Source organism: Tyto alba, unplaced genomic scaffold (assembly GCF_018691265.1).
Source record: "Tyto alba isolate M040663 unplaced genomic scaffold, T.alba_DEE_v4.0 Super-Scaffold_6, whole genome shotgun sequence".
Classification (NCBI taxonomy): domain Eukaryota; kingdom Metazoa; phylum Chordata; class Aves; order Strigiformes; family Tytonidae; genus Tyto; species Tyto alba.
In genome coordinates, this window is record NW_024881327.1 from 42,548,226 (window position 1) to 42,564,445 (window position 16,220).

A 16,220-nucleotide genomic window follows, 5' to 3' on the forward strand; every position below is an offset into this window, starting at 1 on the left:
CCCTAAAGCAATGTGAAAAGGAATAGCTTAGCTGAGAGCTCTGGAGATCCCAGCACTGGATTCTCCAAATAGGCTTAAAAACCTCATTCTTGCTAGTGGAACCATTTCCTCTGTGTCTACACAGAGCAGAGCTAGGGAAAAAGTACATTCAGTATGTTCACATAATTGGCACGTGAGTATAGGAATACTGCTGCTATTAATGTAATGTTTTTAGAAAAGATGCATGAATCCACGATCCAGGTAAGTGGTTAGTATTGGTGAGGTAGAAAGTAGCTTTCTGTGGCCCCATGTTTCACTTTTGATTCAGATGAAAAGAAAGCAGAGTTGAGAGAAACTTCTCACAATACGATAGTGATCAGATACTTGCCTGGAATGTCTGGATTCAAGTAACTGCTTCAAGTCAGCCATAATGGTAACTTGAACCAGACTGACTCACCCCAGGTGAATATTTATGGTGCTGCAGGTTAACTGGAGGTGTTACTATTTCTTGTAATGCTTAAGTACTTTAAAGCATGTAAAGTGTCTTTCCTAAAAATTGACTGTGCCAGTCAGCAGGTAAAAGAGGACATCCTAGGATAATAGAGAAATCTGGAAGGTGATATGAAGGTGATCATTTTTTATATGCAGATGAAACAGATTTTACTTGCTTTTTACATCATTCATGTACACTTGCTGGCTAGTAAGGTTGGAGAGCAGGAATCAGGTAGGAATGAGAGTTTGGGAAGTTTTGAGAGCAAAGCTGTTTCAGTGCTTGAAGAAACATCTCTGGTTAAGGAACTGATTTTTGTTTTGTCCCTGTTTTTGCTGTTAAAGAAATACGCACAAATCTCTTGCTCTAGAACTGAGAACGTATGGGGAAATTTTTTGTACTGAGAGCTGTGCAGACAGAAATCAATTTATGTTTTGTTTGTACATGTGCAGAGTTCTGCTTGTACTTAGGAAGGTTATGAGGTTTTTTTGTATCTCTTGGAAGGGAATTATTTTATAAATTGAGTGACTTAAAATTTATAAATAGTACAAAAAAATATTCTAAACAGTTTACAACACATTGCAACAATGTACAACAGTGTGTCTCCAATGCATTGCTATGTGATAGCTGATAAATAGGGAACCTCTCTAATTTACAAATATTTTCCGAGTGTTATCTCTTCCACTTAAGGTTACAAAGAACCTTTGCTTCAAAGCTCTGTTTTAGCACTTCTACATCTTCATTTTCTATCAGTTTGCTTGTACAGACTAACTCTTGAGTCAGAGAGAAATACTTGTGCAAAGCTTGAAGAAATATCAGGAAAGTCTTTGATTGTTGCCTTGAAGTATTAATTGCTTAATAATTTATCTGTCAGTTTATTAATGTCCTTTCAAACTTTACCTGTAATTACTCAGGCTCCTGGAAAACTCATTTGCCAAGCATTGATGTGGAGGAGAAAGGATTCTATCCAAACAAAAGTTAATGACTGTATTTTCAGATAAAATTTTGGGACATAGTCATACCTGATGCAGAACAATGGGAATTGACTTTTTCAGGTCTGCTGTTATTGTCAATAACATGCCGGTGTTTTTAACGTACATGGGAGTGGGATTGGATACGCATATATTTGAGGAAAGATTCTCCATCTTTGCCTCTTTCACCATTTGAAATACACAGATGTTTTCTTTGTCTGATAACAAAGATGCTGTTACTGATAACAATTTTTGCATTCACACAATGAACCAGATTAAGTGCCCTAGCTCAATCTTCCTCCCTAATTTTTTCAGGTGGATCAATTTCTTAATTCGTGTTAGTTGATGATATCAAAATGTTTGTTCTAGCATAGTCCCAGGGTGTTAGAAGGATAGAAATGAGCAGCCAATGGGTAGAAGGAGAAGAGCTATAATCACATTAGGTAACGAAATAGGAGTGGCTCTGTAAATTATTTCATGTGAAGGACTCAAGGTTCCTATTGTACACATTTAAAAATTTAATCTAGTGGTTGGAATACAATCTTTCAATTTAGTTTCCTCCAAAAGGGTGTAGTATGTTCCACTGTGCAACCAAAATGCATTAAATGGGAACAGTTAAAAAGTTAAAAGCACATTCCTCATGTGAACTATTTCTCTAATATAGTGCATTTAAATTCAGCAGCAGCAAGAACTGTGAACTTCTGGAGACACTTTGCAGTGGCTTTGGAGGAAACATTTGGAAGTACCTAATACCTACACAGTCATCTTCAAATAAAACTGGAACAAATCCCTGTTACACTACAGTAATCAAGGAGAGACTTTAAACTGTTGTGCTGCTAGAGGGCCTCTTACAGCCCATAACATTGCAAAAGTTAGGGGGTGAGACTGAAAACGGTAAAATGGGAAACAAAACCAAACCTTTGCAAAGTCACTTAAGTATTAAAAGTGCTCACTAAGCAAGGTAATAAGGCACTGTGGACTTGCAAAACAATTGTGATGGGCCTTTTTAAGGACCACTCTGTTTTGACAGTAAGCTAATGAACTGCTAGACTATCTCTGCGATAAAGAGCTTAAACTGCAGAAATTACAATGAGATTGTGCAGGTTGTTATGATAACTGTAGGTCTTCACCTGCAAAAATGTGTGGGCTTGGTGATGAGGTTTATGATCTCAACTCTTTCTCGCATTGTTTTTCTACAGGTTGCATTTTTATTTCTTCCCCCTCCTTTTTTTTTTTTTTTTGGTGGGGAAGGTTAATAATGATTATCAACTGAGAAATGACAAAAAGCTTATTTTTAACTGTCCAGTTTTAGAACATGTTAGATTTATCACAGCTCATCCAAAATAGATGCTATCAGAGACGCCTGCATAGTAAAGCAGCAGGGCTGTCTCATTAGTTGTGTTTAAAATTATATTAATGACTTTAAATGATCATTGTACAAAAATAGCTATGCTTTAAAGAAATACCTTTTAAGAATAGTTTTCCCTCCACTTTTAAAATTTATAGTCCCTATAATATCATCACTCTTAATCTTCCACATACGTGCCTTTTTTTTTTTTTTTTTTTATTGCTCTCCTGACGATTTACCTTGCAGTTGTGGTGTGACTAAGACTATTATCATATCTACAAATGCATTGCTGCTCCCAGAGAAAGCAGAGTTGAGTCTTAGACTTCAACACCGCTGCAAACAAATGTTACTCCCTTTTCTCCTGTCCCTGTTATCACCTTTAGAAATTGAATGCCTGGCAATGTATGCTAATATAAATATTTTTAATTGTTCTTGGGGCAAGTAGGACCATCTTAAGATCTAACCAGGGAAGTTGAAGTGCATAGAAGGAAAAACATGCAGTGTACTCTTAATTGTACCAAGCCCTTACTTTGCAGTTCAGATAAGAATCCAGGAGGCTTCTGAATGAAAGGATTCAACACTCATGGAAGAGCAAATAAGCATCTAAAGTTAATAAAACCATTTATCAAAACAATGATGTTTGTTGTACAAAATATTTCTCCCTCTCTAGTCAGTTCCTCTATTTGTGTCATTATATTCTAGATGTACAAATCGTGTTTATGATGTGATGCTTAATGCCTGCTTTTAAGTGGAATGTCAGTCTTTCCAGAAACTTTACTCCTACATAGGTACTGCACACAATACCATTGAACTTGTGGAGCTTGTGGAAAGTGAGTAGGAGGATTTCTCTAGAGACTCACTGGCTCTGCTGAACACTGAAAGCTCAATAGTACAATCTAGTGACACACAAAAGCTATTAGAACCTACATTTTTGTTACAAAATGTACAGAACAACATTTTCTAAAAGCACATTAATCTACCTGTGGATGAACAGTTTAAATCTCTTTTTTCCTGAAAGAAAGAAATTGGATACCTTTCACTTTGGAGATACGCTTACATATCATCTTCTAGCAAATGAAAGGATTTTTATTTTGTCATTAATATGTGTGTGCCTTTGCTTCTAAGTGTGTCTGAGATGCTAGAAAGCTTGTTTCATAGTGAAAACAAAATCTGTAATAAAAGACTGTGCACTGTTCCGTGAAAATTTTGGATTTGTTGGATTTTGATTAATTTACCAGATTTGTGCTTACAGAAAAAAGCTTTCCTGCAAAAAATCCTATGTAACACTGTATCAGAATTACCACCATAGACTTCCAGAAGGGACTAGAGGTGTTATATAGGATGTGACTCCAAAAGAAATACCTTCTAGGGAGATTTTGCACAACATGTTTTCTACTATGTCTATTTTTGCTGATATCCATGGGCTGGCATGCCTTTAACCTTTCATTTTCCTACTTTGTCTTGTTGCTTGAGCAAATGCTCCTGCATTATTTACTTTGTATGTGCATGCATTCTTGTTGCTTGCTTCCTACCTAATGTAAAATCTTCATATTTCAACATTCTAAAACTTTCTTCGTAATATTGAATGAGCTGTTGCTGAGAATCTACAAGAACGTGATTTTCTATATGTAGTATGTTTGTGAACTTCTTAAAGCAACTTCATTCAGTCTTCTAATATAAATCAGCTGCTTCATGTTCGTGACAGTTTGTTATTTCTGATGTTTCAGTCATGCTTTGGTTTGGTTTGTTTTTTTTTTTTTTTTTTTTTTGGTTGGTTGGTTGGTTGCTTTTTTTGTTTGTTTTTGTTTTGGCTTTGTTTTTTTTTACCCCCAAAAGACCAGATTACAATACAGTCCTATCATAGTTTTGAGCTGTGTAGTAAGACCTCTTCTGACTTCATAAGAAGCTGTAACAGCTTCTCTTTCTGACTGTACCCTAGCAAAGGAAATTATTGGACCAATAGTGAACAAGACTGATGGGATTCTGTCTCCTACTCAGCTTTCATTACAAAAGTGGTTTGAGAATGCCATTCACTTGGCCAGAGCCAAAAGATGCCAATGCGTCAAAGTAGTCTACAAATACAGTTTTTGCAGGAGGGTTGTCGTTAGCTGGATGCTTGTTTTTTAAGAAGCCAAACAGTGCTTTTTCTCTTTTAGTTAATTTTAGCTTTATTCTACAGAAGGCATTGAAGTCCAGGGGACAGAAAACATTTTGGAGCCCTTAAATGCAAACCGAGGATGAAAAATTAATGTTAAAAAATGACTGGCTTCCAGCAAGCCAATTTTCTTTGTGGGTGCTTATGGTAATATATGAGGTGATATGCATCCTTTCTGTGCACCACCCTAACTTCCTTTGGGACAAGATTTATAGCATGTTTTTGAGCTGTTACTGTCTGTTTCTTTTCCAAGCTAATCCAGTGCTGGGTTACATAGCTACAGTTTATATTAAACTCTAGTTTCCCTGATGAAACTTGTGGCATAGATTGCATTTAGAACTCTGAACTTAATGATACTAGAACAGACTATCTGCAAGTACTGCTTAGGCATTTTTATTATCTTAAGTATGGGAAAAGCTTTACATGTTACACTTCAGAGGCATGTTTTTGTGGAAATCTCTGGACATAAAAGCAAAAATAAAAATCCAGCTTCAAGCTCATCATAATGAAAATCATGGAAGATGCCTTTCCAGATATATTAACTAATCCTATATCTGTCTTTGTGTCATGTCTGTCTCCACCTACACATTTGTTCAACTTACCTTGGGGAGCAGAGTGGGAGGGCTGGAGTTGAGCAATGAACATAGTTTATTCATACTAGTATCCTCTCAAAGTAAAACAGGTAATTTTCTTTGTAATTCAGATGGTACTCCCTTTCAGTTCAACTACAGGCCTCCTTGCTAAAGCAATAAGTGATGTGTTCCTGAAGTTTCAAGTAAGTATAATGCTGTGCAATGTGACAAAGATCAGTTCAGACATGAGTACACTTCATGGTATATGGACAATTTATTCATGTGTGGGAGAAGATCTAATGTCAAAGAAGACGTTTTTCCCTCCCTGCTCCCACTCCAGTGATTTAGCTGCTGGAAAGACCTGTGGTTGAAAGCTTGTTCCATGCTGATCTTCATCAAACATGTAAATTACTCTTGTCAGTTAATAACATGGAGCTCGGGGAAATGCTTGACATCCTGTGACTTCTTAGAAGTACAAAAGCCACTTACATTAAGTAGCAAGCTTACAGGAAAAAAACTAATGAAAATATGAAGTGCGGTTTTTCTTCCTCTGGATGCCCTCCAGGTCTTTCTTTTCTCCTACCCAAACTAATACTGGAGCATTACAGTTTGTCAACTCTTTGTAAGGCTTGTAGAAGTTGCTATCAATGCTTAGTATTAATATTGGAGAGCCTGAACGGTGACAGTCTTTTTCAGGTTCAAGATTATTACTATCTTTTTCATGAGTACTCTATACTGTTATTTATATCATGCCTATTAGAACCATGGGGCTTTTTCTAAATGTAGTGCTAGACCTGTCCTTACTTGATTTTATTCATATTTTACTGAGATGTTAAAGGTGTTCAATAGCAGCTGTTACCTTGTTCTCCAGATCTTTTTCTCTTGATCTTTTGTGGTATATGTTTTCAATTTGTCTTTTTTTTTCTATTTTTCTTTGTTTTAGCATAACCTTAGCTTTACAATAATGCATTCTTTTTTCTAATAACTTTCTCATTTTTTTCAATCTGTAGCAGATTTTTTGCTGCTCACACTTCTATCTGCGTACTAAATCTAACTTGCTGTTACAAGAGTGGCTCACTAACCTCTTAAACTAGATTCTGTGCATTGCTCAATTAGAAGCAAAAATTGTTTTCTGTCTTTTGGTTTCTTTGACTGGTTATCTCATGAAGTTATCTGTTGATTGTATCTAAAAATCTTACTGTGATATTTTTGAATTGTGATACTTTCTGGGACGTAGTTGAGACCATTATTGCTGCTTTCTGGCCTTTTTGCTGCTCTGATTTCTTTCAGTGTCTTAGTTATGTTTATTCAAACAAAAGATCAAGGAAACTGCATTTGAAATCCTGTATTTAAAAAAACCCTAAAATTGGCAAGATTGGTTGTGAGACTGACTATTTATTGTTGCTTGGCTCACTTTGCTGGCCCCCTTGATAGCAATTTTCACCTGTGGCAACTGTCCAATCTTCTCATTACATGGTAAAAATGTTTATATACCTTTCTAGGTGTGTATTTTGTGAGCTTGGAAGAGCGTTGCCACTGGCTAGGACCAAACAGATTAGATGTATTGTGCATTCACTTAACTTCCTGACTATTTTCAGGAACACTTCAGGAATGCTTCCTGTACTAATAAAATGGGAAGACCAATCCAGAAATCTTGTTTCGTATCTTGTCATCTCAGATCCTTTGTTCTCTCCAACACATGGGTTTTTTCCTCCTCCCCCTGCACATCCCTGTCAATTTTTTTCTGAGCCCGAATGAATGCTTGTAGTCATGATCATATAAAGTGCATATGCCATACAGGTTTCCTTTGTACATTTAGTGTGGGTGTTGCTTAATGCATTAATCTTTTGTTCGGTAGCGTTTCCACAGCTTTAATATTCACTTGTAAAACCCATAATTTCTTTTAAACTTATATATTTCTAATTAATACTTTGTCTTCATTATTGCTTCCTGTCTGAGAAACTGCTTTCAGTTTTCCTTTTATCCTCTTCTCACTAGGTTACCACTGTTCAAAGCACTTGGAAGTGTCAGGCTTGTGTTGGTGTAAAAAATGATTTATTGTGCATGATGACAACTGTCTTGGGGCTGGCCCCCAATAACTGCATGAACAAATAAGACCTTAAGCTCAAAAGGCACAAGAAATTGTGATCCTTTAAAATACCAGCTTTTCACTTTGGTATTCCTTGTTCATGGGCTTTCTCCTCTTGTTTTATCTGGAATTCAGGTGCTGCAGCTGTGCCCTAAGAAGAAACAGCTGTGTGCATCAGGCCAGGGGGTGATAATAGCAGGCAAGGTGTTAGAACTCCCTTGTTCGTGGGCAATCCACTCTGCTGAGATCTTTAATGTGTTTGTGTTGGTAGGAAAGTAAATCAACACTTTTATTATTCAACATACACTCTATGACTATTTCTGCATGAAATAACTTTAGTAGATTTTTGGGGGGGTTGAGTTTTTTGTTGTGTTTTTTTTTGTTTGGTTTGGGTTTTTTTGTGTGTGTGTGTGTGTGGGGGGGTTCTGTTTTTGTTTTTAAGGAAGGTAGTGATTCCTAGTGGTTAGAAGAGTACTTAGAAAATTGAGGTTGTTTTATGTCATGGGTGTGTGTGTATGATCTGCTCTGTATGTATATATACAACTAAAAATTTTTCCTTACATGAAAGGATTATTATTTATGTGCCTTTAAATATTTTAGAATTCTTGAATGGAAGTGTCATACACAGTGCCATTTAAAATGCTACCTTTTTTGAAACCATGTTTATCTAAAGTGTGTGGAAAGTATTTTGCTAAATATGTCATCAGACACGTTACAAGTCAGCCTAACTACAGTGATGCACATGCTGTGTGTTTCAGTTGTGTATGTAAAGGGTATTAGAAAGGTTGGGGATCTTTTGCATCCAGTATTGATTTGTGCTAGAATACTGGGAAGGAAATTTTTTTTGACAACCCCAGCGTACTCTGGTTGTCTATAAAATCTTTTGCATTGAAAAGATTTCTTGTGTGAATTGTCTAAGTCCATTCTTCAAAACCTTGTATGAATGTTGAAGACTTTGTTGGATTTTAATCCTTGATGTAGTCCAAAGATGAGGCTTATACTTGTTAGTTAATCAATGATGGCATTTTCCTTTTGTGACTTAAAAATGTTAAGTACTGATATTTTGCAATCTCACTTGGACTAAATCCTGCTATGGATTAACTGCCTTTTTGTCAATTTAATTGATAAATTTCAGGTGTAAGGGACAATAATTGTATCCTGACATAGTATTGCATATTATTCTTTTAAGAACGTAAACGTTTCCTTTTGCAACATTTCCTATTTCTGGTCAAAACCTAACAGAAACAGTAAAAGTGCCTGCCTATGCTGAAGTGAATCCTAAATTTCTACTTAAGCCTATATCAGCAAAGTTGAACTTAAAATTGGAATCTTGTGCAAAGTAATTTATAAAGTTTCAGGAAGTAAACAGTAGTCTTTAGTTTTCATCAGCCTGTCTACAACCTACCTATATAAACAGCTTTGTTTAGACATCTGTATTCTGAGTATTTTTCTGGAGTTGTAAAACATACTTTTTATTAGTAAACAGAAATGACTAGTAATGTTTTGATAGCATCTTTGAAGTCTATCAGCTAATAATATGCAGCTTTAGTTTCCTCATATAAATGCTCTGACTGTGAAATGCATACAAGCCTTTATCAATTTCACTGTACTGAGTCTTTTTTAGTAAGTGCTTTGATAAAGTAGATTTTTAAGTAGCAGCTTTAACCTGTTAAATGAAGAGCCTGAATTTCAAAAGTGGTTATTTCTATAGCCAGTTGGCGGTTTAAATGCTTTCTGTAGAATGAGGACATAAATGCAGCAGACTCAGAAATATATCTGCTTCATCCTTTGCAAATCACAAATCTTTGTTTAAATCTGTTTTAAATGGAACAGAGAAAATTCAAGGATACAATATCATTTCCTGTCTTAAGCTTAAGAGCTAATCACACAGAATAATAAAAATAAACCATTTAGATTTTATTTATGATGTCGTTCTTCCAGTATCCGTTGAATAATTTGTGTTGAGTGACCTGGCTTTGTGAAGGCAGCATTAACTTGTTTTGTAAATTAGCAACTGAACCACAGAGCAGCCTAATGATCAACTAAGGTTTACACAGGGTCTTGGTGACAGGACAGGAGCAACAGCCAAGTATTAAGTACTAACGACCCTTTCATATCCCTGTCCTGTCTTAATTTGTTTCTTATATATATGCTACGTGACATGTAAAACTTGCCTGCTTTCATTTGAATGACTGCAGTGCTTGTGAACCTTGTGATAGACTTCATTGACTTATAAAACGCACCTGACACACAAAAGGTAGTGAAGTCTATTTTAAGTGTCATAAAAGATGCATAAAGTATTGCAAGATGAATGTTCCTCTCTTCTGGAAATTTTTATATTCAAGACAGAGTAAAATTTGACATTAAATAGACATGAGTTTTTAGCAAAGCTGGAAAATAAAAGCTTCTACTGACAGCATTTCCATTGCAGTACTCTTATGTGGGAGGAATACACATCAAGACATTTTCTGACTAAAAACACACTTAAGAGCAGGGGTGATAAGTTATAGATCACCACTTTTTATAGTATTTTTATGGTGTGTGCATTTACTCTTGTATAGTATTTGTTCTAGTACTGAGCTGAATTGAAAGAAAGTGTGTGTTGTCCATCTTTGTTCCAAAACATACTTTTGACTGTGTTTTGGACCTTTTACCTTCAGAGACTGACCGTAATACTTTAAGAGAAAGTAAATTGATATGGCAGCCACAAAACTTGATTTGTTCATGCTTTATCCTTTTACTTACACTCTTGCTTATCCTTGAAGCAAATTAAATACATTGCTCTATATGGGAAAACTATTATATTAAAGCTATTCTAAGTTTGATTTCCACAACCTGCTCTTCTGCCCTTGCCCTACAACTACAGAACCAGCACACAAACATAATTTTAATTAACTAACTTTTAAATTTATATTTATAGTTCACATGTGAAAGTATGTAGAAGCGATAACGGGAAGGGAGGGATTGGGCAGGAGGTTGAAAATAACAGCAGAAAGCATTTAATTCCCCTGGCTCTTTTAGAACAAACATTTCAATAAGTTTGCCCTGCAGTGCCAGAATGTTTTATCTTCTAAGTGGAGGTGATAGTTGGACTGTGAGGCTGCACATTTTTAATTTTTCTTTTCTTTTTTTTTACCATTTTTGCAAAGAACATTATTTACATGTTAATCTGAACTGTGATTAGAAGAAAGTAACTATATCCTGCAGCTTTCTATTGTAATAAGTGTTCCTATCTAATAGACATTCATCTGAACAAGAGATGGAAGGGGTCAGAGCTATGCTATGCTTCAATGTGTGGAAAATGGAGCAGGAGAGAAGGGAAGTGACTTCGCCTGTATAAGCTGCCAGAGAACCTCTCTTCCTATTAGGCTTTATATCAGTTTGTCTAACTGCTCATAGAGCTTGCTTGTGTCTCTGTGTGTATGTAAATTACACTTAATTGTCAAACACTAACTTCTGAATGGTGCCTCCTATATTGGATAATCTAGAGTATCACCGAAATATTTGTGGTGGTCTCACCATGTAGAAAACCCTGGACAGAAAAAAATAATCCATAGCCAAGACAGTTGCTGCAGAAATTTTGATGCAAAGTAGGTTAATGAAGGCAAAGACACAGGAAAAAACAGAACAGTACTGCCTTGCCCAACATTTTTCATTTGGGTGGAGTAAATGGATGAATAGTATGTTTCTTTCAAGCAATATGCTCTTTCCTGTAACTTCTTGTTTATTGTAAGCAGAAAGCCCCTGAGTGATGTCTGTTGGTGTGAGTGGTGCCATCTGAAAAACAGGCTTCTGACTTGTTGGTTATATATCAGAGCAAGGAGATTAAGTGGTTAATTTTGCTGGGATGCTGTTTGCCTATTTTACAATAATATTTTTACAGCTTTCTGAAAAGACCAAATACTAAAGGAAAATTATTTTTCATTATGTGCCGTGTTTAGCCAGACATCATGTTATAATCTAGCATTAGTATTTTTCCAAGTGGAGCTTGGCAGACAAAACTGTGGCACGATGAAGGAGAAAACTTACTTTATGGTTTGCTCTTGTTAAGATACATCCATTTAAATGAAAGCATTGGCTTGTAGCCTGTTCTTGTTTGGAAACAGTCCCAGTACCAGGGATGCTAAAGAATGTAAGTATCCCTCTTTGGGAGATTATTTGGAATGGGCTTAATTTCTTCCTTCCTCCCACCTTTTGAAAAAGAGCTGATACTGAATCCCTCAGCCAGTGGGGCTGCTTACCAGCTTCTCGCGTTATTGCTGCCCAAATTAGGTAGAGACTGAAATCTGTAAGTTTTGAGTGGATGCCAGAAAGCTTCTCTCAGTTGTTTTTCTACATTTGGAAACTCTGCTTCCTAACCACAGTTTTCTATGCTGTCTGTGCCCTCAGTATGTAGCTACTAAGCATCACCGTGTTTGGTGACGTTGTGGGCTAATGTGGTACCTGTGGGTCAAGCGTTGGCACTTAGTTGAGTTTGGACCTTCCTTTATAACTGCAATTTTAGGTTGGCTGGTAAAGCTGTTACTCTGAATCAGTGGTCTGTTGACCTTTCTTATACTTACCCTACTTAAAGCATACAAGTTGTACTGATTTTTCTATTTAAAATTCTTCCAAACTAAGTTGTGAGAAGTCATCTCATAAAAAGTATCAGTTCTGGCCTTTGTCAGCTTTTCCATTAAACTTATTTTTCATTCATCAACTAGCATGCAGCATGACGTTCTTTACAAGCACTGGATGTCAGATAAAGCTCTTAATATTTTTTTTTATGATTGACTGGTTGGAGCAATGTGATACTTTTGAAGAAGAAAATAAGTCTGTATGTGTACAGTAGATAGGAAAGGAGAAAAAATTAGGTGCAAGTGTGGAGCTATACAAAAAATATTCAGTTTTATAAGGTGTAATCATTGTTAATTTCTGTGTGCTCCAGAAACTAAGGAGCTGAACCTTCAAATATACTGGACATGTTTTAAAGGCTGGTTAACTTTTTGAAACTCTTGAAAAGGCTCTACTAGTTAATAAAAAGGCTGTCAGGCTGAAGTGCTATTGAGCATAAGAATAGTAATAGTACAAAAACTGATCCATACTACATGTTCCATGTGTGCTCATATTTATTGTAATGAATATTCTAATGAGAAATAAATTCTGTGGAAGTAAAGGAGAAACTGTAAACTGTGTGTGTCATTCTGTGGCAGGTACCAAATAACAAGTAATGGTAAATATGCTGAAGTACAACATCAAGATGAGGTGTAAACATTGTAATGAGTTAATTTCCACTGTTCTTGCAAAACACTAGTGTTGGATTTTTTTAGATATGATTCTTTAGTTCTTCAACCACATATAGCAATGTTTTATAAAATACTTTCAAATATTGCTAGTAAACAATTTTCTTTATGAAATTAATTTATAGAGGGCGTGAAGGAAGAACCTGAAGTGCTATTTGAGGAACTGCTTGAGAGGGCCAAAGCTGGAGAACCAAAAGCACAAACAGAGGTAATTTTACATGGGTTTTTGTCCAGTCTTGTTTGCTCTTAATTCCAAAAATAGCACTGCCTGCTGTAGAACTATTATCTCTTCTTTAGTTGAACTGTATCTGTTTTGATCTTAAACTATTCAAAGAAAGGTGGTGCCAAATGGTTTTGCTGCCTTGATAAATGCTGCTTGCTTGAGAGTGTTACTGGCTTCAGGTCCAGCTCTTGAGTAAGCCTTTAGGACATGTATGAAAATGGGGTGGGTTGGCTGAGAGCATGGAGAAGGTACGGAACTGTCTTTTTTTTTTTTTTTTTTTTTTTTTAATGCTGGTGCCAAATAGTTACTTGGGTGGTGCATAGATGGGGATTCTTAAATGCTATTGGCTCAGTACTGCACTGTGTACAAAGACACCAGGTCTCTTAGGCTGGGCTCTGTGGAAGAAACTGCCATTAAGGTGCTTTAGCAGGAACAGAGGCTGGTTGATATTTTGCTCTCATACCACTTCTCCGTTGAATTAGCACATTTTAGAAAAAAAGCCCTCCTTGTTTATTGAAATTAGCTATGTTTAGTCTTGTAATGGCAGATAGAATTGAATTCTTAATGGCAGTTCTGTCCCTGTATGTGTTAGCATTTTAGCTGTTCCTTAAGTTTTAGAACAATTGTACTAATTTTCCACTGAATTCCATTGTCCAGTGTATTGGTCTAGTTGTGATTTGAACCCGGCCGGCAGCCAAACACCACACAGCCGCTCGCTCACCCTCCCCCTGTCCGGGGAATGGGAGGGGTAAAGGAGACTCAAGGGTTGAGATAAAAACAGTTTATTGTTATTGTTTTCTTTTATTGCAATGATTAGTAGAAAGTACAAACAGGCAACGCACAATGCGATTGCTCACCACCTGCCGATGGATACCCAGCTCATTCCCATCTAGCAATCCCAAAATACCAAGATCTCAAAACCTCAATCCCGGAGGTGAGAGAGAACCCCCTCCTTCCTGGCCACCCCTCCTCTGTATACTGAGCATGACGTTACATGGTGTGGAACATTTTACTGGCCAGTTTGGGTCCGGAGCTCTGGCCGTGCTCCCTCCCAGCTTCTCGTGCCACCTGTGCCCGGGCAGGACATGGGGAGTTGGAGAGTTCTTGATCTCTCAGCAACAGCTGAAAATATCAGTGTGTTATCAGCATTCTTCTTGTACCAAATCCCATACTGAATCCAAAACACAGCATCGTTCTAGCTACTAAGTAGAAAAATTAACTCTATCCCAACTGAAACCAGGGCACTAGTATAAATAGCTTAAAATTGTTTAGAAGTGTTTTAATTTGTGTTTAATGTGGTTAATGTTGTACTTGAGCATTCTTTTCCAGCTTCAGCTTTGATGGCAAGAGGGAGTGCTTATGGTCTCTTACATGCTTGGTGGTGGTTTGGGTTCTTCCCCAAGGATCACCACTCTTTTTACAAATAAAAAGAAAGTGGGGATGGGAAAAAAATCCATTTAAAGCTGGTAAAAAAATACGGCAATGCCAGCCTCACTCCCCACTTCATCTCAACTTGTTTGAGGGGCAGGCTGTCCTTGGAGTTGTAACCTGAGACAGCAACAAATTCTTCACCTTTGACACAGCCGGTGGCTTTGTGGAGGATGAAGCTTTAGCCGCGAGGGGGATCGCTGCTGTAAAATTCACATTTTGGCTCTATTCCTCCACACAAAAGACAGCAAACCCCATAAATATTCTTTCAGAATATAACTTCCAGTTGAGTAAGAAATACCTTATGTAATCCTAGCCTATGATGTGTGCATATGTACGTATATAAATAATAATTTTTTATCCTTCTCAATTCATTCCACCTTCACTCCCTTCTTTTAGCTCTTTAACTGTGTACACTTTCTATTCCCACACAACAATAGGATTCTTGTTGTAAAGAGATCCAGCATACAATTTTGCTTCACTGTGCACTCAGGATGAATTGACTACCTGAAAAGGAACCCCGAATACAGCCATTTCTTTGTAATCAAATTTCTTGTGACTTGGTGAGAGGGAATTGACTTTTATTTTTTAAAACCCTAAAAAAAAATATTTCTTCTCTAATGTTGAATACATCCCTCTAGAATCAGAAAAATCTGGTTTTATTTCCTACCTTTGTAGGAGTACAAATGAGAAGCTGAGATAGCACTGTTGTGCTGTTTGCTAATAATTACAAAGTCAAACACAAGAAATCACTCAGTTCACTGGCTTGTAGTTATTACTATGAGTTTATTCAAAAATAACACTGCAATGACTGTGGAAATAAATGCACTCTGAGTGGCTGTCAACCTGTATTACCATAGCTTTATGTAGTTTCTTTATTGAGAAATAACTGTACAGCAGTTATGTAAATGAGACACCCACAGCTGGAATACTGTAAGGGAGAAAAGGCAGCTCTGTCTTTAACCAGAGTATCTCTGCAAGGGGACTGCTTGAGGTGACTGCCTCGGTTAGCAAAGCCCGTGGTGAGAGCAACCTTTGGAAAAGTACAGTATGAAGATTGTGTTAAGCTGATACCATCTATGACTTCATTTCACAGTTTTAGCTCATGGGAAAGAGAGAATCCCCGACTGCTTAAGTGACAGATCTGAGGTTAACAGCTTTTCCCATTGGTTCTTCCTCCTTTGATTGCTGCAGGCCGGAGCTTTGCAGCCATCTTCAGGTGGCTCCGTGTAGGAGCTTTGCTATGGCCAAGAAAGGTGGCTGTTGCATGGGGCTTGTTCAGAGAGAGCTGGTAGACCTTCCAGTAGTATTTGATGGAAAACTTTGATGTTCGTTATGGGACTTGGAGGTGGGGATTTTTTGCTACCAAAACTTCTAACATACACAAAAGCTTGTAATTTTATAATGAAACTAAAGGGAAAATATTTTCTGGTTGCTCAGGTTTGGGGGGTGGGTTCTGTAGGTTTTTTTGGAGGGGGTAGATGATTAAATCTTACTGGTGAACTTAAAATCCCCCCCAAGAGCCACACTAAACACCCCTCCAAAAAAAAAAAAAAAAACCAAAACATCTTCGCCAAAAAAACACAAACAAAACAAATGCCAAACAACAACCAAAAAAAGCCACAGTCAAGCAAAAAAACACTTCTATCATAAAACTGCTGTTGTTATACTATTGTTTTGCTT

The 16,220-nt window shown here is 36.9% G+C and overlaps 1 protein-coding gene across 1 annotated transcript in view; it reads left to right on the forward strand.

Annotated features, from left to right (window-relative positions):
- The window catches only part of WFS1 (wolframin ER transmembrane glycoprotein), a 35,114-nt gene that overhangs the window by 7,167 nt on the left and 11,727 nt on the right, over positions 1–16,220 (forward strand). The window contains exon 3 of the mRNA XM_042808206.1: positions 13,012–13,094. Within this exon, the coding sequence (XP_042664140.1) occupies positions 13,012–13,094 (83 nt within the window). The remainder of the gene's footprint in view (positions 1–13,011; positions 13,095–16,220) is intronic.